Source organism: Copadichromis virginalis, linkage group LG23 (assembly GCF_057382275.1).
Source record: "Copadichromis virginalis isolate Kocher_CV1m ecotype Utaka linkage group LG23, C_Virginalis_male_GT1.1, whole genome shotgun sequence".
Taxonomy (NCBI): Eukaryota; Metazoa; Chordata; class Actinopteri; order Cichliformes; family Cichlidae; genus Copadichromis; species Copadichromis virginalis.
Window position 1 is genome coordinate 15,396,709 of NC_140639.1, and position 21,571 is coordinate 15,418,279.

Consider the following 21,571-nt stretch of genomic DNA (forward strand, 5'->3'; position numbering starts at 1 on the left):
TATCGAGGTTTTAAAAAAAAAAAAAAAAAAAAAAAAAAAAAAAAAAATATATATATATATATATATATATATATATATATATTTTCATACGAGATATAAGATGTGACAATATTGTTTATATCGATATAGTATATGTTACGTTATAATTATACTTGTGGAGCCGCAAGTTTGTCTCTCTTTCGTCCACTTTTGTCTCTCCGCAACGTAACTCGGCCTCGCCTCTCCTTCACTGAACACAACTTCCCCTCCCCCATAGCATTGCCTGCAGGCAATGACAAGATGGACCGGCAAGTTTCCGTTAACAAGTTACCCCGGATCGCCCCGTGCGTGGGGCTGAACGGCGTCAACGTGTTAGCGAGCTAACCGCGCTAACGCCATGGCCTAGCATGGCCTAAAATCCTTTCATTTTCTCATAAATCGACAGTGCGCCTTATGTATGAATTCTGGTTGTGCTTGATGACCGCGAACCGATTTTATGTTGTACACGGCGCTCAGCAATCTGTCAAAAAAATGTTTTAGTACGATTTTGGTAAGCTATGGAGCTGCACCGCTTGATGGATTGTCGGATCATTACGGCTACCGTAGTCTGGAGCCTCTCGGAGTGATACGTACTGTGCTTGAACGTAATATTACCGTATTGTGTGTATATAAGGACCACAAATTGGCACCTGTAAGAGACACGGTTACGAAGCGGGTTTCAAACTCCAGGCTGTCAGTCACGCAGTAGAAGTTGGGAATAGAGCAGCTGTGAAATCTGACTATCTTTGTTATTATGCTCAGCGTCTTTTAGTTTACATTTTGACGGTACAATTGTGAGCTTTTTGTTATGCACAAAAACAACATTGTTTTCTTTTATTTATGGAGCATTATTATTTAATAAATGCTGATAATTTATTTTTGAGTAATTTCTTCATGTACATCTACGCTGTATGTTAATAAAAGTGCCTGTGTGACATCTGGGACACAGCTTTGACTAAGAACTCTTTTTGTTCTTGCCTTATGTCTTTAAAATATATATATATATCGAGATATATATCGTATATCGCCATCCAGCTAAAAAAATATCGAGATATGAATTTTGGGTCATATCGCCCAGTCCTACTGAAAACATTTAAAACTTTCAGCTGACAAATTTTGAAGAAGCGGCTTGATAATGTCACCAGCTCACTGATATTTAAAGAGAGGGATATCGATTGTGGTGCGTGTGAAAAAGTCTGGTGTTACGTTCAAAAGCATGGGAAATTTCAAAAAGATCTGGAAAACTGCAGTGGGTGGTTATGCAAAGCAGATGTGACAGAAGGGCCTTCTTCTTGTAGGGCTGTATGTCCTGCTATACTGGAGAAACTCCTGAGCAATTCCAGGTGCACGCAACAGGAATAAAAAAAAAAGCACAAAGTTGAGCATCCGCAGAGTTGCTTCAAGTGTTTCAGTGCAAGGCATCACTGGACATCCCCCAGTTTCTATAACTGAAGACGTCAGAAGTGTTCTATGAAGGTGTTTGTGACTTATCTCTGTGTGTGGGTTCAGTGCAGCCACACAGAGAAAACAGGAAAATAGATATTATACTGGTGGCTCCCACAGCCAGCTTCCAAATAAGTGGATTGAAAAATCCCCCAAAATCTGTCCCAAAAATGACAGAAGACTTTAACCTTATTCAAACCTTATTCGAATCAGGTGGGGATATTTTCCTAAGTTTTCTTTCCTCATATGGAAACACTTTGGCTTGGAGACCATAAGACACACATGACACAAACTCACTAGCGGTGAAAGCACTGGACTCTGTAATAAGGATCTAGCAAGTTAAGGACTGGTTAATGTCAAAATGCTCAGGGCTGCATTGCGTGTTTTTTCTAGAAGGGTGCTAGGTGCTAGCCAGGTGTTTAAAATCATAACGGAAACCATCTTCACAGATATTTAAATTCCATTTTCACACCCATGCCCTATAGCCAGTTTACACACAACAAGATTATCTGCTTGTTGCAACACTCACTATTCATCGAGTATCTTTACTTGTATGAAAGTGGCATGGTGTGAGAAGTGTTGAACCCATAAACACCTTCAACAATATCAAGTCTTTTTAGATCACTTTCTCTCTTTAGTATTGTTGAGTGTTGTCACTGGGAGAACAGGCCTGTATTTGTTTTTGGTTAAGCTTGTGGAGTATGTTGAATTCATTGGTGGGATAAATGCTACTACTTCCTTCTCTCCTGCTTGTTAAGACTTGTAATTCCCATTTACGCTGGGAATAAATATAGATGAAGGGGACATGCTTTAATATTTCTGATTTGTGCAAAAAAGCCTTTCCCCCCCAAGTTTTCCACATCAACTAAAATCAATTAAAGTGCATTTTTTCAGAATTTCCAACAGATCTGCATATGTATTTGGGTTATGTAATAACAGTTTAAAAAGTTAAAATGCGCTTCATTGGAACCGGAAGAGGTTGCGGCTTTACCAGATTTGATTGACACTGGTGTCTCCTAGGCAACATAAGGAAACAATACATGAGATTCATATCATCAAAGCTTTGAAATGCTGATTGATTAATGGAAATTCAGACATTTTCTTTCCCTTCTCCATATCTTAAAACAGTAAAGAAGCTCAGACTGAAAACCACAAATCTGCCAGGTCAAACAGTCACTATTATGGTTATAACTTTGGATGATGTCTTCATAGGGCCCAAAAAATATAACTTGGGTTTGTCACCACATCCTTGTATGGGACATTTCCTTTTATGGCTGAAGGAAGCTTACATGTAATGTGGTTTGTGAGGGAGTTGAGGAAATCCAAAGCTTGGTGCAGTGGGTGAAGTGTGAGTCAAAACCTTACCTGAATCTCGAGCTCAGAGATCTGTTGCTGGAGTTCAGCCATAGCAGCAATGTTGTCAGCTTCCCTCAGCCTCACTGCCATTACTTCTTCCTTGCTCTGCAGAAAACAAACCAGAGAACTCTCAGGCGACAACCTCTCTAAGAAATCAATTCTTTTTTTTTTTTAACTTCACAGATTTAAACCACAATAGCGCTGCAACGGTTTGCCCCAAAGGTGCAAAGTGTGGAGTGCAGCAGCAGTTTGTACCTTGCATTCAATCTCAGCTTGTCTCCTCTTGATTTCTTGCAGTTGCACGTTCAGATCTTTGTTTTGTGTTGTCAGTTTCTGCACGCGCTCCTGCAGAGAGCGACTCTCCTGCTCCGCTCGACGCAGCTGGTTGTTGTGAATCTGATTCTGAATAAGCACATTTAAAAAACAAAAAGCAAAAGCGGATTATTTCACGTTATTGACTGATAGGTTCAGGATAAAGAAACTGAAACCTAATGCGACTTTCAGCACTACTTCACTGTTCCAGTTTCTGTGTTGCATACAAAGATAAATGCTGCCCCCTGAAGGCTGCTGTGTGAAATTCAGGGAGGGAATTTTCTTACTGATGTTTTCATATTACAATGTACCTTTAATTGTCTGTAATTAACTGCACTGCAAGTACATAAAAACTCTGAAAACAAAAGTCTCTTCCTAAAGACTGCATACAGTATGAATTGTATCTCTGGACTGAGAAGGATATCTGAATCACATATATTTGTGAACATGTGATGAGGAATTTGAATAATGCTTTTAAAGATCTAGATCAGGTTATAATCCAGATAACAAATCAAATCATAAATTATATTAGTGCTGTTAGACCGATTCAACCTCTGACCTGTGTCTCCAGCTCCAACATCCTTTGCCGCATCTCTCGAAGCTCTGCCTGAGCCTCGGCCTCACGTAGCCTGACGCTCATCAACTCGTCCTGCAGCTCGCTCATGGTGTTCTTCTTAGAACTGTCCTTCCAGCGGCTAGCGGTGCGTGCCAAGTGACGCTGGAGAGGGCGGGGACAGTCAGTCCTGTTTACCATCACTTACCAAATAAACACTTGACTTTTACCATTTGTGTGTCATACCAGATCTGTGCTCTGTAACTAGCAGGAATTACAGGGTACCTGCAAATCCTCTTAATACGACTTTAAATGGAAATACACATCAAAAGGGAAAATGTACCCTCTTCAAATAAACACACAGATGTGTCTAATTAGAGCAAGAATTTTTTCAAAATGTTTTTAATAAATGTGAGAAGAAAACAAAAATATTATTTTTACTCTAAATGATAAGCCATTGTTCAAGGTTTGAAACAGCTCCTTTAACTAGCTTAAACTTGCATCTTCATCTTTCTTTAAACTAAGTACTACAGCTGAGTTAACCAACCTATCTGTTCAAGTTTTCACATGCTTCATGTTTTCAATCAGCCTGAATGGATTAATTAAACGGCAATTAAGCCAAATCAAATGTTCTGAATTAAACCCATTGTATCTTAAATAATTACTGTAGTCAAACTCATGAATCACTGTTTGAACACAAGTTTACTGTGCCGTTAAAACTTCACAGCCTTAATTATGCAGTTGCGTTTAAGTGTGCAGAGGGAGAAAAAACAGAAGCACTGCATATGAGCGTTTCTCACAATGGCATGACTAAAAGCAATCTAAATTTAGAATATTTAAATACTTTTTGAAAACCAAAATCCACTCTGATTTTAAACAGCGTAGTTTGGTGTGTGTGTGTACAACATTTGCATTATGATTTGTTGGGGTTTTGATCAGCTATTTCAAGTTGTCCTGCGTGCTGAAATCTTGGTGCTCACCTGCCAGTGGTCCTCCAGATCTCTAACCTGCTGTCTCAGCTCTTTCAGTCCAGTCAGCGCCTCCGCTTCTCTCAACTTCACCCCGATCAGCTCTTCTTGCAGCCGCGCCACATTGGTGTCATCTGGTAGCGACGTGTTCCTCTGAAAAAGGTGGAAAAATCAAATTTTTCTTAAACCTTTAAAAAAAGAAATGACAGGGTAGGCCTAGATCACAGTAATACTCTTTGCCGGCTGAGGTTTAGGCAGTACAGTCCCACTGCAGATGCATTAAAATGACACAACTCACTTTTTCCATATCGAGAATCTTGTCTTGCATTTCCTTGAGTGCACACTGGGACTCTGCTTCCTTTAGTCGGGCCTGCACGAGCTCTCTCTCCAGCTGCAGGACGGACTCCTCAGAGAAGCGTGGGGGTCCTTTCTACAAGGAAAAAAAAAGAAAGAAAAGAAAAGAAAAAACAGAACAAATGAGCACGCAGAAAAAAAGCAGGAAGGACAGCAAACATAGCTGTGTGCACTCACCTCAAACTAAATTCAATCTCCAGTAATGTCCACAATACTTACACTGATCCAAGTACTCTCAATTCCTCTTTACATTCATTTCAGCTGACATCAACCATTTTTCCTTTCACTTCCACATAAATAATTCATGAACAATCTTTGTGTAGCAAGATAGCAAATTATGTAAAACACAGTAAAGCCTGCACATTATCATGTGGAATCCAACCATTAATAATTAAGGAGATGTGTTGTGCAAGGTGAGGATTCAATGAACAGTGGGCCATGTGTGAAATCTACCAGCCTGAGATACAACCTGCTTACAAATTCATGAAAGCATTTCTGAGAATGCAGAAGAACATAAATTGAACTTTGTAGAAATCTGTGTCTCAAAATGAATCCATGCATGCCAAAACAGATCATTACCTAAAGTGAGAAAAGTCCTGCTCTGCCATTGCAGATGCCCCACCATGTATCCAAAATCAGTTGTTTGCAATGTTTACAGGCCCAAAAGTAATTTGTAGCACACCTAATAATAATAATAAAATAGTCATCCTGAGGTTGTACGTACTGCACATCACACACAGACCTGGGCAATACCCCAGTCTCAGTGTCACAGCTCCAGTCACACTCAGGTCAGCCAGATGAGCCAGTGCAACCTGCCTGCCTCAGACTGTCTGTGGCTCTTCTTACCCCTTGTGGCTGCTGCTGCTGCTGGAGCTGCTTGATGGTTTTCTTGGCCTGCTCCAGCTGAGCACCGGCCTCCTCGCTCTGCTGTTTGACTGTAGCCAGCTCCCGTTTGACCAGGTAGTTTTCCTCTGCCTCTTGAGCTCGAGTCACTTGTCCCTTTGGACATAACCAACCGATGAGGGGTGGAGTGAGCACGACAGGAAGTGAAACGAAAGGACGGAATGGGTGGGCAAATCAGAGAAGATGAAGGATTGGATTTTCTAAGGACATGCTTGTTTTTAACTCTAAGCAGCGGGTGATTTAGTTTTAATTCCTTAGATGTATTTAGCATCTTTTGTGATTCTCTTACTTTGTCTAACATGCCACCATGTGGTTTTCCATGCAGTTATTTAATGATGTAATCAGCTGTCATAATCTGGATTAGCACTGTCACTGCCCTTTACTAATCATAAGCATGCATTGCTAAAGAGAGACAAAAAGATGGAAGAAGGAAAGTCCAGCATAAGTTCTAAGGGTAAAAAGAAAATGAGGAGTATACCTGGATCAATCTATCTGCCAAGGAAGCGCTTTCCTACAAAACAGAAATATCAACAAGAGACAGCAGAGAGAGAGAGAATCCAGAGGACAGTTTAAAGCACACAAAAGAACAACTGATTCTTTAAAAGAAGACGTGCAATGTTCATTTTCCCTCCAAAAATATTTGGTTTACGCAATGAGGTATAAAAGGAACATTGCAAAGCAGGTGTGGTGAAAAAGGTGCAAAAATAAGCTGGTGACAGAGTGAAGAATTGGGCGGTGCAGATAACAAAGAGGTTTCAGACAGGAAAAAGCACAGGGCAGCCCGAGAGTGAAGTTTGCTATAATAGCAGCATGACGACAGTGTTAAAGAGCGGTGTTTTACTTAACAGAGGCGCTGGGGCTCTGTGGTTTATCCAAGCTTTTAGCGGTTTCAGTTAGTGGAGAGTTAAAAGATCCTGAGAGTTACGTGACGAGGAGCAGCAGCCTCGAGTTTGGTTTAAACTAACGGACTCGTTTCCGCCCTGCAGGCAAACACAGCGTAGCAGACACCCTTAATATCCTCAACAGACCTCATGCATGGTGCCTTTACCAGGCAGTAGAAGTGCCCATTCAGAGAGACTCAGTGTTGTGCACAATGACACAAACAGTGCACCCTGACATGCAGTGCTTTGTATGGACGTCAAGTATCAAGCAGCTCCGTTCACATTTCAAACAGGCTTCTCTGCTTCTGTTAGTGGGGTCAGCTGGGTTTTTAAATTCTCCACATGACCTAAAGCCCAAATCCATCAATGTTTCTGACTTTATCTACAATCAGAACATTCACCATGCCAGTCCATGATGGCGTACCAGCAACTTTCAACTAACACAGCTCAGTTAGTGAAAGACAAGACTCCGTCATTAGGAAATACACATGATATATGGACATAAACAGCAGAATGGGTTAATGTAAAGTTGATGAGGAGAGCGCAGTGTCTGACTGTGACAAACACTGATTCACTCACTTTCTCTAGTGTGTCTATCCTCTGCTTCAGAAGCCTGTTCTCTGTCCGCAACCTCTGAAAAAGACAGAATTGCAAAAAGACATAAGAAAAAAAAATACTACAAATTGTTTACATGGGATGCTCTGGGACTTTAAAGTATGTCCACACACCTTTATCTCCACCTGTTCCTCCATCTCTTTTGTTTTGATTGTAGTGTACTCTTTTTCTAACCTAAAAAAAAAAGCACAGAGCATCTGTTAAAACAAATCAAGCACAGAATGATTAGAATGAAGTCGGCTGAATTGATTTCCATGTATCAATTTGGGATACAATCACCTTTCCTTTTGTCTTCTATATTTTATTGCTTCTAAAAAAGATATACGTTTCTTTAAAGAGACACCATTACAAATGGAAACTCTGGAATTTCCCTGGCCCCTATACTGAACAGGTACACAGAACGTTTAAATGTGTTGCTTCCTCCACTTGGAACGGGTATCAACCAAGTTTTGAATTTGCAGCATTCAAATATTAGCAGTCAATTTGCTCCAGTGCTGACTGAAAAATCTTGTCTAAAGTTATGCAACAGTTTAAAAACAAAAAAACAAAAAGGGGGTTCAGCTGTAAAAGAGGAACAATGAAAAAACAATCACAGCAAAAAAAAAAAAAAATCTCTGAAAAAGGAAGTTATGAAATGCCTGCTGCGCTTACTTTTTCATCTTCTTGGCGTTGTATTTAACTTGATAAGCAACCTGGATGACCTTATCTGGTCCACTGTCCAACTGGTGTGGGATGACCTTCTGAAAGTGCTGAAGCACATAAAGAAAGCGGGGGCAAGTGTCACACCAGAATGCATGTTTTAGTCACAAGCTTCTCTGACCTCAAAGGACCGCACTAAACATCAGCATGCCCACAAACTGGGACGAGATGAGAGGTTGCACATAAACAGAGGGTGATGGAGGCTTCTCCCCTGGAAGTGCTGCTGGTGATTCACCTGTAACATTCCCTCCATGTCGAGCTGAATGAGTTCCGCCTGGTTCATCTGCAAGATGGCGAGCCCCACGCGGAAAACAATCTCCAGGCCCTGAAAAAACCCCACCAGTAATGAGCATGAAATAATACTCAGTGCGCTGTCAAATTTATTGGACAGTGGACTGAGAAGAAACAGCCCGAGTGATTGTGATTTAGAGAAAAAGAAAAAGGCCACACTGCTAAAGGTGACTGTAACTGTAGTGCTTAATTTTGTCCAACAGGTGGCACTAATGGATAACTTTTATTTGATAGCTGATTTTACCTAACTGTTCTTAAAGCTGTAGAATAAGTGTACTGGCCTGAAATCATCTCTAAACAAATACTCTTAAAATTTTAAGCACAGACTCTGTTTTTCTGAGGTGGGGCTATTAGTTCACAGTGACTTACAATAACAGCAGCTTAAGATATAACCCCCAAACCCTTTTCAGATTAGACACTGATATAATGATGGCTCATTTCCAAGTGGACCTATTGCACTCATTTCCAGCTCAACGTTTTTATTCACAGGCTTTACTAGAGTAGCCTTGCATGAGTCACAGTTCAAAATCAATCCTGGGCCTTGGTGCACCCCCTCAGTTCATACACTGGCAGAAACCAGCAGTTTTAGTTCCTCTTTTAGATCGCAAAAACTACAAGCAAACAGAAGTTTAAAGAAAAAAGAAGACAGAAGAAGCCAGTGTTGTAAGAATGTGAACACAGGTGTAAATTTCAAGCTCAGTAAAGAGAATGACAGAAAGATTCATACAAGTTTACAGAGCTTATCGTTCAGCCACAGTTTGCTTTAACTGACCTCACACATGAAGATGTCAAAGATCCTCGTAGCAACGGGCAAAGGGAAGGAGGTGAGGAAGATGGTGAGGAACCAAGAAGAGGCATACATGGAGGTATGAAAGCTCTGAGCTTGGAAATGTATATGAAGCTCTGGGAGTTGCTCCTGTGAAAAAAATAACAATCAGACTCACTATTGTTGAAGCTTACATGTTGGCAAAGCGTTACTCCCCAAGCTATGAGGTGTCTACCTGGATCATGTACTCAAACTGATACATGCAGAGTCCCAGCTCAGCCATGCTGGGTTTGAAGAGTTCTCGTAATCTGTAGTCCTGCATCAACTTCACAAACACGCAGAATGCTTCCTCTTCGGGCATCTAGAAAAATATTATGATAGTGATCAAATTACTAGCTGGAAGTTTGTGTTACAGTGTGTGAGAGTATGTGTGGAGAATACAATCATTACCTGCATGAGCAGCAGACCCACAATGAACGCACTTCCCTGACAATAGCCGACCTCACGGTCCACCAGAGAATATGCCTAAGGTAATAGAGATTATCGTTACAGGAGTCTCACTGAAGATCAGATTTCTCTCTTTTTCTTTATTAAACCACCTTAAAACCAAATACCAGTTCTTGTTACTGGAACACAAGACTTATCTCTTTATCTGCATGCAAACAGGTTTCTTAGACACCGCAGAAGACACACCTTCATGACATTGAAGAGCACTTCCTGACCCAAGCTGTCTTTCTCCTTGAAGAACTCGTGTTCGGGATAAGTGCGAGCGATGTCTCTGCGTATGAGCTTTTCGCAGGGTGACGTCATCTTTAATAATTCTGAGTACTGATCCTTGATGGGCATATTCTGGGCATTACCCAACAGCTGCCACACTATAGCTCGAAAATGATGAGGAATCCCTTTCCTAACAAGATCCTGTAGAGAAAAAAAAGAGCAGATATTTTCTTGATGTTCTTAAAGTTTTCTGCAGGGTGTAGGCAACAACTTTTTAAAATGAAACAGTTTTGTTCTTTGTTCAGGTTTTATGATAGTGTCAGATTTAATATCCAGTCACACAATTCACCTGAACAGCTACCCTGAGACACCCCTGAGCAAGGTACCGTCCCTACACACTGCTCCCCGAGCGCCCAGTGGCTGCCCACTGCTTCACTGAGTGAATGTTTTAAATGCAGAGAGGAATTTCCCCACGAGGATCAATAAAGTATACATTTAAATTATGTTTTTTGTGTGTGTCAAAAATCTTTTCATGGGAACCGCAGTCTAATAACGCAAATGTATCCGTTGCAGGTTAAAATAATTAAAATCTTTAGTGCACAGGTCTGTCAGAGAGTCAACTCAGGCTCATCAGGCCAATGAGTTTCTAATTCATTAGTGGAAATCCAGCATTCGCGTACACAGGCATACACGTGGTAGTGTAAATCACTGTGGATGTCTCTTAAACAGTGTAGTCATGCAGCTAGAGCATGTAGCTGATGTTAATAAATAACTTTTTTTTCTAAAAAGTCTGCACTTCTTCACTTTTTGTAATGTGAAAAAAAGCTTTTCATATTACATCTGCCAGAGTATAAGTGAAAAAAATACTAAGAGCTCCGCAACTCTATTCATTCATTTGAAACACCTTTATACTGCTGCACTGTATTAGCAGTGCAGAAAAATGATGACTTATTTCCACTCAACTTGGAGGAATCCTTATCAGTACTGGTTTCCCCTTCAGTGGACGTGTCGAACCACAAATGGATCGCAAAAGGTTGTTTTTTTTCCCCACACTGAACAGTTTATCATAAAAACATCTCCCCAGAGAGGCAGTGGACTAGCTTCATGAGTTTAATAATACAGTTTCCACTGCCAAACATAATCTTGTCAGTGATACATTCTGTAGAGTGATTTATTTCCATATACTACTGCTGATACAATTTGATTAAGCAATTTCCTGTGCTGACAGGGAACAGTCATTTTTCCTGCTATGCGGCCACGTGAGTGAGTGTGTGGTTGTGTATGTCTGTCTGTGTGCGGTGTCTGCGTGCATCTGGTCAGTCCAGGGTGCATCTGGAGCAGAGGTCCACCCACACATGCTTTCAGCAGGGGACCCCTCTCCCCTCTTAGAGGTTAGATAAGACAAACCAAGCTTTGTTCTAGACTGAAACAATGCACCACAGTCTCAAACCTTGACTGTTGAACGAAAGCTGCCTTATGAGTCACAAGAACTATTCAAGAGCAGAGGGTCTTAGAAGATTACATATGAAATATAAAGTATTAGAAAGACGAACAAATCAGGGATTTTGCTGACAAGTGCAGAAAAAATTTACGTTTCTTCCTTCATGCAACAGAAACTGTGTTTCTTGTAAGCAGAGCGGAAGAAAACAGCAATTTTGCGGAGGCCTCAGCAACTGTCATTAATATCCTAGGCTAGTTGCACCCATGCGATGATGACTACTTCTGTTAAATTACATAATAACACTGTGTATGTTCACAGCTCCTTCCCAGCACTTCCCCATTTAAACATCCAGCAACAAGAACAACAGAAACTCCGTCCCTACAGAAGACATTAGTCTTTTGCATGATTATTTTAATTAACAGAAACTTTACAGTAAAATATTTCTCTGTGTCAGTCATCTAAGTAACAAAAAGAAATGGGCTTGAAGTCTCTATGGTTATAACAAACGTCTGACCATAAATGCTGAGCACCTAGCTGTTCTGGCACAGCTACTGGTTGTCAGTTTTCCTAAATGACCCAAAGAAGGCTTCAGTTTGAGTAGAATTCAACAAAACTTCCATTAACAACACTCAGTGCATAAAGATAAAAAGCACCAACTGTAGATCCCCAGTAACTTTCAAACTGTTGCAGCTGCACTGAGTCGTTTAACCTCCGGACACACCAGGCTTTCTGCTGAATCACCACTATCCCAGACTTGTGGCTACAATCAGGTGGTCCAACACACACCTGGCACGGTTTTACACAACAAACAACAATCACTGTGTATGTCCACAGTCTTTGTGCAGTTTAAATCAGACTGCCACTGCCACTGTCTGGGCACAGGATTATTACGGGGCTTAACAGAGTAACTGTAGAAACAAGCAAGCTAAAATTAGCGTCAAATATCTACGTCTGAAATAACAAGTTCAAGGGCAACCCCACAGGGTCACTGAGGACAGAGATAGCCTTTAAATTATCACTGGACCAAGTAAACAGTCACGTGAACTGGGCCTTTGTAACATTTGAGCCAGGGAAATTCAAATGGCAGCAAAAAATTATAAACACAATTATAATAACAATAAAACAAATAAGCCATGATTTGAAATATGTTAAGTTAAACAATCTTAATGCAGAAACAGCAGCATCATTGGACCCTTTTTTGCAACCTAGAATAACTGTCATGGAGTTTTACTGTTTTTAAGTGTAAGTGTGAAGAGGTTTATACAGGTTTGAGACTAGGAGGAGACGCAAATCCCATTTGGTGTTTTGCGAGGAATGGCATCAAATTCTGCTAAATCAAATATGCACAGCTATCTGTTTTGCTGACCCCGTGTGAGTAAAGGAGCAGCTGAGAGAAGGCTCTTTACCTCGTCTTCGAGGCGTCAAATGTCTATTTGTAAGCTAGTAAAACAGCCCAGGCTGAATAAGCTCTTAAGCAGGTCTGCACATGATCAACCGTCACCTCACAGGTAGTCATGTGCACGAGTCTCACCTTAAGCTGCTTCTCTTTCTTCTTGCGCACATCCTCCCATTCATTGACAATTCGCCCCCACAAGATCCATGAGTCCTCCTCCAGGTGGGAGAGGTTGGATGAGGCGGAGGAACTGGACACCAGGGATGAGCCACTGTTTCGCCTGGAGCCATTCATGGAGCGCAGCGACTTGCTGTCTGTCTCCAGTAGCCTTTAGAGAAGGTGAGAGGCGATATATACTGTGAACATTTAAGAAACTGTGCAGAGACGCAACTACATTATACCGTGACTTTGTCAATGTCTGTCCATCAGACATCCCATTTACCAGGCAAAGTACAATTTCACATCTTCAGGGAAACCCAGACCATAGTGAGATCATTTTGCAAAACACTTTGCAAATGCAAAACACAGTTTGAATGAAAGCTGTGTGGATATATATAGAACTTTCAACATGACAGGTGCATGAGATATTATATGAAAGCTAAAAACAAAACTAAAAAAAGAAGAAAGAGAAAGGACTGTAAAACTATAGCAAATGGAAATATTTACTTAGCTAGTTTAAATCTTATGCATTCTTTTGAGGACTATTAGTTACACTAGTGTATCTAAACAGCTACTGTTTTGACACATAATAACCGTCTTCCCTTTATTCAGATCTGGGTCAAAGGCCAGTGGAGTGAGTAGAGATGCATAGACTTTCTTCTTTCTAGGGATGCACCAAGGTATTGAAAGCCTGTCTTCTTCTGGCTGGACGTGTCCCAAACACTCGAGCTAGGGGGAAATCCTATGCAGCTGGATCTTTTTGATGTGGACAAGCAGTGGCTCTACTTTGAGCCCCTCAACCTCTTTCTAAGAATGGACACTCTTTGGAAGAAGCTACTTCTGCCACTTCTATCCTCAGTCTAACTCTTCTAGTCCCTACCCACAGCTTGTGGCCACATAAGAGAATCAGGTAAATGCTGTGACCTAACATTTATATTTATATATGAGCCAAATCTCACAGGTTAATACTGAATCAGACTGAAAGCTGACCAAAAAAGAAGGGTTTAAAACACTTCTGTTGAGTGAGAGAGAGAGATGACATTTATTTAAAATCTAATGGCTGCAACTGTAAGTGGTTGAAAATAAGCTGTAAAGGTCAGTAAAATATTTTCTGACTCATTTTGTTAATATCATTCATTTCTTTCATATGTGCTCAGCATGTCAAGTAGCACAAAAAGCCCGTATGTCACATTTATCACACACTTCATCAGTCTTATCAGTCTTTCACTCACAAAGTGACCTGATCAAAGATTAGAATGTGGGGGAAAAACGCGGTGACTCCCAACCTGCGTGGCACCGAAGAGCTTATGTCACACAAACAAAGGTTCAGACACCTGATCTCGGAAAAAGGACGGGGCCTCTCCAGTGGAGACTGTGATGTCACCGAGTGTGCTATCCGAATGGCTAGGGTTACAGCCAAATTTGGGTTGTGTGGGAGGGAGTGAAACGGACGGCCCCGACAGAACAGCCTGCAAGAGGGCCTCTCTTTACTTGTATTCAGCTTTGACACCGAGCTAAAGAGAGCGCTAAAGTTTCACAGGAACTACCCGTTTTTCAAGCAATTCAGTCAAATGATCGAAAACAGTGACTCAGAAAAATTACAATACGTGTTAAACATGAGCCTAAACATACTTACAGCTCTGCTAGTAACTCACTAACAGCCAAATACAAAACCAAAGCCTTCTGAATATAACAAACTTGTAGCTAATATTTTAGTGACAAAAACACATTCCAGATAAAGTGACAAGTGGGGAAAAAAGTGCGTCATGCCCACAATTTTCAAGAAAATAAGTAATGAAATACTGCAAACTTACCAAGATAAACTCATGATGTACTCTACATGTCTCAGTTTTCTAAGAATTCAGGAATTCTGGCAAGTCTCATTAACAAATTGAAGGCAACAGTGCAGGATTTCCTCGACTGTGTGACACCACTGAACCAACGCTTCGGACTTTTATCTGCTCTGAAGAGTACAAAGGGCTCCCCAAACACACATGCACCTGATAAACAACCACAGGCCGCGTCACAGAATCTGTAACTAAGTCCTCCTGCCTGCCATTGCACCTATCTTATTAACACCTAAGTGACAAAATGAAAAGATTTGTGTATTAAGGTTGCGTTAGGATTTTGCGGCAAAATAAAGACACTAAACGGGCGTCGTGAAGTCAAGGAAGGGTCAAAGGTTAGACGAACTTGAGCTCTGTGATACAAAAAATTTTATTCGATAGATATGGATGTGGTTTGAGCTTTATAAAGGACATTATGAAGAACGTGTCTCTGATTATTTTTGATCTTGCCTAATCAAATGCCACTTGGCATTATGGGGCAGGAGCTGTGGTAGGCGTTACCGATGAGTCAACGACTGCTGCGTTCAACAGAGCTTTGCTGTGACACAGTCTGAGTGGCACACTTGGTTTCTATGCTGACACAGAGTGTACTATCCATGGGAGAGATCTACAGCAGGGAAAGAATTCACAAAGCTGGCTTTAGAGAATAGTTGCGTCATCCTCTAACAGTACTTTTATGTGACGTGAACAATGAGAACCTCGGGGACTGCACACTATAGTCTTCTCTCACTGATCCAATATTTAAATAAACCCATCCACAGCCAGACATGCTCTGTTGTGGCTTTGAGAGTCCTTATCAAATTCTGGATCTTGTTGCAAGAACCGTTTATCTGATCGAATCTAAATGAGGAACCAGCACAGGAAAAAAACACTCCCAAAGAGGCCATAGTCTTCATTTTAATGTTTAATGGACATTGCTTCAGCCATGTGAGCTGTTTACTGTTTACCTAGCAGTACAGTGTGCACAAATATGGGTACAATATGCGAGTCAACCTGAGGGAAAATTTCCATTCGGAGTCTACATGCAGGGAACCTTCACCCCGGAAATACATTCCACACCCTGAAACAACAAAACGGTCAACAACAAACTAAGAAACCTTCGAGATGATCTGAATATAATTTTTGTGAGTTGTTTGGTGGGTTCAATCGAAGCTTTACCCAGTGAGCTGAGTCAAAATCAAGTACACGAATTAAAGCTTGCACTGTGAGTAGGGCTGCCACGATTTGTCGACTAGTCACGATTACGTCGACTATCAAAATCGTCGACGACTGATTTAATAGTCGACGTGTCGTTTGAAGCTTTGTAAGATCGCAAAAGACGCAGGAATAATAGCAGGATTTAAGAGTGTAATAACGGACTGAAACAGAAGATGGCAGCACAGCATGTACAAGGATGCCAGCTGCCGTTAAACCCCGAAGAAGAAGAAGCAGCTGTGTCCCAGAATTCATAGCGCGGCCCAGCTTAGTTTCCAACAATGGCGGTAGCTAGTTAGTTTTAATATTACTCTTATTATTCTTTCTGGGTCACAAAATAAACGTTTAACATATTTTCAGGCGAGAATGTAGCTGTGTAAACCTCAAATATCGGCTCAGTTTATCAGGACACCACATATTTTCAAAAGCGCTCCGACGTTTTCGGAGACGTCTGTTACCCACTAGCTCGATAGCTAGCCGGGGGCTAGGTCACTAGCGCCGTGAGAACACCGGACTCCCGGCAAATTGTTTTCAAACCCACCGCCGTCTTTCGCGACTCAGGTTAAATATATATGAGTCACTTAGATAAATTAAAAATGTTGTTGTTTGGCTTTTTTTTTTTTTTTTTGTATTTTATTTGTTCCTGAGTAAATCGGTTTGGCTGAGATTAAAGTTATAGTTTTTACACAGCTGAATAAACGTCAAGCAGACAGCTGATTATCAGAAGTGTGAGATGCTGGAGAATATACTCCGGTGTCCTGTTATATTTTAGATAGCAAGGAGTTTATTAAACTTTACCGAAATAATCTGCAAATTTCATTAAAATTGAATAAACTATCATCTTGTCTTTATTTTTAGTTAGCACCTTAAAAGCTTAAAGCTGTAAGCTAATGATAGTTATATAAGAGCAGATGCTGCTGGTGCAATAAGCTGTAGTTTTACGTCCAGTGATGGTTGCTGCATTTTATTTTTGAAGGACTTTTTGTTTATTTTGGATGATGATGATGATCTGATTAGTCGACTAATCGCATAAATAATCGGTGACTAGTCGACTATCAAAATAATCGTTTGTGGCAGCCCTAACTGTGAGGCTTGCACATTTCCATATAAAATGATGATGTAGAGAGAAAGAAGCAACAGACGGTCTCTTACTTTCTTCACTTCACTCTCTTTAGAACACATGGTGCCTGCACCATGAGAGCAAGCTGTTCTTTGCAAAGCAGTACGATACTATTCAAAGTAGACTGGAGCCTTTCCCAGGGGGAGGGGCAGGGCACGATCTGAATGGTTAAATATTTGATAACATTTAAGTTGAATATTTAGGCCCTAACAAACGTATCAGACCCAATCTTCTGATAATGTAGCTTCAGAGGAACAGTGTTTCGGCTTCTGGTGCAGCCAGCTGATATCCTGAAAAGACTTCTGGTAATGTTTACAGTTCTGACTATAAATAATAATAGGAACAATAACAATAACCTAATTATCTTATATGGATAAGGGAAGGTTTCAATGCATTCCTCGTTTGTCCTCCCCATGTGCCTTTAACCTCCCACCTTCAACTACCCCAAATTCCAAGAGTAAAAATGAAAATAGAAAGCTTGCCTATTCCTAAAGAATCTTTATACTCATATTCAGATATCTATCAGATATATTATATCAAAAGCAACACACCATCTTGCATTTATTGGAGAAGAAGGCATTATTAAAGCACCTAAATGTTAACAGACTAGAACCTGACTAACTACTGAGTGTTAACTTTTATTCCATCAATACTTTACGCTCTTTCATCTAAAGGTGGCTAGTTTGCAATCTGAACATCACTAATGTGTTTCTGCATGTGTAGCAAAAGATACATTTGTAGGATCTGCAAAATGATTCAGTGACGGTAATAAGAGAGGTGTGCACAACTGCCCAAATACAACATAATAAGACAAAGGTTTTGTGGATTTGAGATTTTCAATAAGGTTTAAATAATTAATATTCAACCACTCCACTATATGATTAAATTAGGTTGTGACTTATCTTAGATAGTATTTGCACCAATAAGAATAAAGAATTTTTTCACTTGCAATTTTGAGTATATTATTGTAAACACCAGCAGAACAAAACCAGACCAGAAACAACTGTACTTCCTGAGGAAGTTCAACTTGTTTGGGGTGTACAGGAAGCTGATGCCCTACAACATTTGCACATTTCAGTGTGCCTGCTGCTGACAAGAACAAACTGCATAGAATAATGAGTTCCTTTTCACATCATCCATCATAACCTGCTTCCCATTTTTAGGCAGGAGGATGAATATTCCCTCAATGCAATTGTCACAGTCTGAGTTTAGTCCATTAGCACTTACATTTAGAACATCATGAGCTAGACTGGGTCACACTGAGGTTCTATTCCATCAACTAGAGCTCTGAAGTGTGGACCAAAAAGCTCATATTCATGTATTTTCAGACTGAATAGTGGCATACAATACTGGTATTTTCTACTTAGCTCAATACATGATCAGATGGTACTGAAAGCCATGTGTGATTTATCACACTATTAAAATAAACTGTGACCAGAACACACAAAAAAATAATTTCATAGGTCATATTAAGCCGCAAGTTTCTCAGTCACGAGCTACTGGAAAATCCCTGAAGCTTAGTAAGACTTTCTGGTATATCTATTTAAGATAAATAAAATAACAATACTCAATAAATGTGATTCCAGCCAATGTTTCACTGTCTCCATGCGGCTGTACCATAAATACATGATGACACGCACAACTAAATCCAAACAGTGTATGCTGACTCTGCCGTACTTTTTGCTTGTGTTGTTTCAACAAATCAACAAACCATCGTTCACAGGTGCAAACTGGGCTTGCACATGGCCCGTTCTGGGTTAGAATGGGCATTTAACCGTACAGCTATAAATTAATGTCATTAAAAAGCTCCAAATGATAATACTGAAGTAGTGGACATGAACCATGACAGACAAACAGGCCCATGTTCACCTATGATACCCGTGCTTAAGTGGTAAGCCTCACAGCCTGCCAGTTTAAAAAAAAAAAAGTCATTGCAACACTGGTGATTTTCTTTTTGGCTCTGGCTAAAATAGCTTTGGGAAGGCTCCAATGAGGTTCTTGCCAGGTTTGCTTGCAGAGCACAGAAAGAAAGTGTATGGGCAAGCACTACAAAGAGTAAAAGAAGCAAAATATAAATGCTGGCACAGCTTTACACAAGGTAACCTTTCTCAAAACGCCATAAAATTAAATTCAGCATACTGTAAAGTGTATTATCAGACCCCTTTTAAATTTTAAATCACTTTGTGACTTTTGTTCTTGAACAGCCCTATATGAAGTAATTTTATCTATTTACCCTATGCCTAATTTTAATACATATCAATATACTTATAATATACTCTCCAGCCCTACTATCAACTTTCTAAAATCTTACTTCATAGTTAATACTACTATTAGCAAAGTTTACCTTAAATGGTCAGTGAGTATTGCTCACATGTCACATGCCATCATAATCTTGGTAAATGGTAAATAGAATGGTTATAGAATAGAATCTTGACAAAGGATTGTGCTTCATGACTAGCAAACAGAGGTTATAGTCTACATTGTCCAGAGGAAATTAACTTTGTGTCTCTGTAAGGTCTCAATGTCCAAAAACCAGTTCTTCCAACTATCTCCAAACCAGTCAGACTGTATTCTCCACCCCTCTATAACTACATCACAAACTGTCTCAAAGAATGGTTCAATACAGTCCATCCTGTGCCACGCAACCTGAAATCAAACATGAGTCAGTTCGCACGAGAAGCTTACCTGTTCTGCTCCTCGAGCTTGGCAAGTAGCTCCACATCATCAGGACTGAGCTGGGCCGGCGAGGATGGGGAGAGGCCAGGCGAGGACAAAGAGGTGGAGGAGGAGGTAGCAGTGGTCTGCAAGGATGTGGGCGTGGCCACCTGGCTAGCCATCTGACTGACCGTGTGGGACACCGAGTTCTTCACCCATGAGAGAGTAGAACTCAGCTTACCAGCAACCTTGTCTGTCGCCACCTGCAGAAGATGAGAAGCATGAGCCCAAGCCTTCTGAAATCTCTCAGTTTCATCAAAATACAGTATTAAACACTTTCACTAACCACATCCTAGTCTGAACTACACCACTTAACATCACTTCCAGTCACTTACATGAAGCCTACATTTACAAAGAATTAAATATTTATCAAAACATCTTCCTCCTGATAGAATATCAATACATCCCAGCAGCCTTTAGTGCTACATTATCAGCTTTGTTGGAAGCAGCGCCAGGAGTCAGTGTCAGCTGGATCGATACACCTGCTTAGTTTACAAAGTCAGCATTGGCAAACAAATCTGTCTCTTTCTGATACCACAATCAATACTTTAAATGACTTGCTCGTATTCCAGTAAAGGCGCGTTGACCAAGGACGGGATTAAAATAATTCTGTCACAATTCTGGAGGTTCTTAAAATGATGTTCTGTGGATTTTATTTACTTTATAGGAGAAACATTATGCTTTTACTTGCATATTTGCAATATGTGCGTTACAATGGTTGATGCTCATATTAAAAAAGGTCCAAGTTTTAGATAATGAGGTCAGTACACGTGCAAGTAATCTGTACGAGACAAATGTTCAGTCACAGACAGTTTAGCTGTGAACACAGAAGCTCCAGTTTGTGGGGGATAGCCAAACACCATTTATCCATTTAAAGTGGAGGTAACCTTCAAAGGACAGGAGCTAAAACTGAGGAGCTGCTTCAAGTCAGCGCATGAAAAGATTAATGATTATTTTGAAGTATAAATCAAGAAACCAGTTGGAGAATAAAAATATATATGGTGTAGGAAATAAGAACAATAAATCCCTTTAAAATAAAGATACTGCTTTCTTTATCTGTAAACATTACTAATGCACAAGTACCGTCCATTCTTTTTGGTCATAACTGACATTTCAGGTTTACCGAGGACGGGATTTTTGTGCACTACATGCCACACCACTATAATCGGTGACAATACTGTCTCTGTTTCACTGGACACTACTGACTGCAGCATGAAGAATGGCTCAAAGCAACACTTGGAAACTGATAATCTATTATCATAAAGAGAGACTATACTGGATAAAAATAAGAAAAGAAGAACAACCATCAAATAACAGCATAAAATGAATGCAGGACATCTTAAATCCACTCCTACCTGCTACTCCAAACAATCCAAGCTACAGCTGCTTTCCATGAGGAAATCCAGCATGCCTTCATTAAAAAGGACAGCTTAAATATTTCAAATCCAACGCAAAAAGTATTCCACTCTTAAGAACCTTTGATCGACTCAACGACACACGGTCCTTTAGTCATATGATGATCAAACTCAGAAGGGGTCAAAGTGCTCCAAACGACCGGCTTCCTTCAAGTGAAACAAGATTAGAGCAGGAAGCATATCACTGTGCTCAGCAGAAAGAAATTCACCTCACACCTGAGAAACACTTTTTAACTTCACCTTCACCCCGACAGGAAGTCTGGATACTGAGACCTGACAGGAAACCAATCATTTCAAAAACTACCCTGAAAAAGATGACTAATTTCTCTGTATCTAGTATCACATCATAGGAGGAGGGACAATTTGTGGTAAGTGTGGTGATAGGAATGAACTATGGTGCACACTGAAAGT

General features: G+C 40.4%; 1 protein-coding gene across 5 annotated transcripts in view; it reads right to left on the reverse strand.

Moving 5' to 3' along the window:
- The window catches only part of evi5b (ecotropic viral integration site 5b), a 44,700-nt gene that overhangs the window by 15,840 nt on the left and 7,289 nt on the right, over positions 1-21,571 (reverse strand). For 2 of the 5 annotated variants that reach the window (XM_085447923.1, XM_085447922.1), the window contains exons 2-18: positions 19,716-19,948; positions 12,849-13,038; positions 9,853-10,077; positions 9,610-9,684; positions 9,395-9,520; positions 9,166-9,309; positions 8,338-8,427; positions 8,055-8,152; positions 7,517-7,577; positions 7,368-7,421; positions 6,386-6,418; positions 5,851-6,003; positions 4,949-5,080; positions 4,663-4,803; positions 3,689-3,847; positions 3,073-3,219; positions 2,827-2,922 (exon numbers count right to left, since the gene is read on the reverse strand). In XM_085447923.1, the coding sequence (XP_085304049.1) occupies positions 2,827-2,922; positions 3,073-3,219; positions 3,689-3,847; positions 4,663-4,803; positions 4,949-5,080; positions 5,851-6,003; positions 6,386-6,418; positions 7,368-7,421; positions 7,517-7,577; positions 8,055-8,152; positions 8,338-8,427; positions 9,166-9,309; positions 9,395-9,520; positions 9,610-9,684; positions 9,853-10,077; positions 12,849-13,038; positions 19,716-19,867 (2,076 nt within the window). In that variant the 5' untranslated portion in view covers positions 19,868-19,948. Of the gene's footprint in view, positions 1-2,826; positions 2,923-3,072; positions 3,220-3,688; positions 3,848-4,662; positions 4,804-4,948; positions 5,081-5,850; positions 6,004-6,385; positions 6,419-7,367; positions 7,422-7,516; positions 7,578-8,054; positions 8,153-8,337; positions 8,428-9,165; positions 9,310-9,394; positions 9,521-9,609; positions 9,685-9,852; positions 10,078-12,848; positions 13,039-14,683; positions 14,810-19,715; positions 19,949-21,571 lie in introns of those variants that run through there. The other 3 variants (XM_085447926.1, XM_085447924.1, XM_085447927.1) reach the window with 3 other exon arrangements.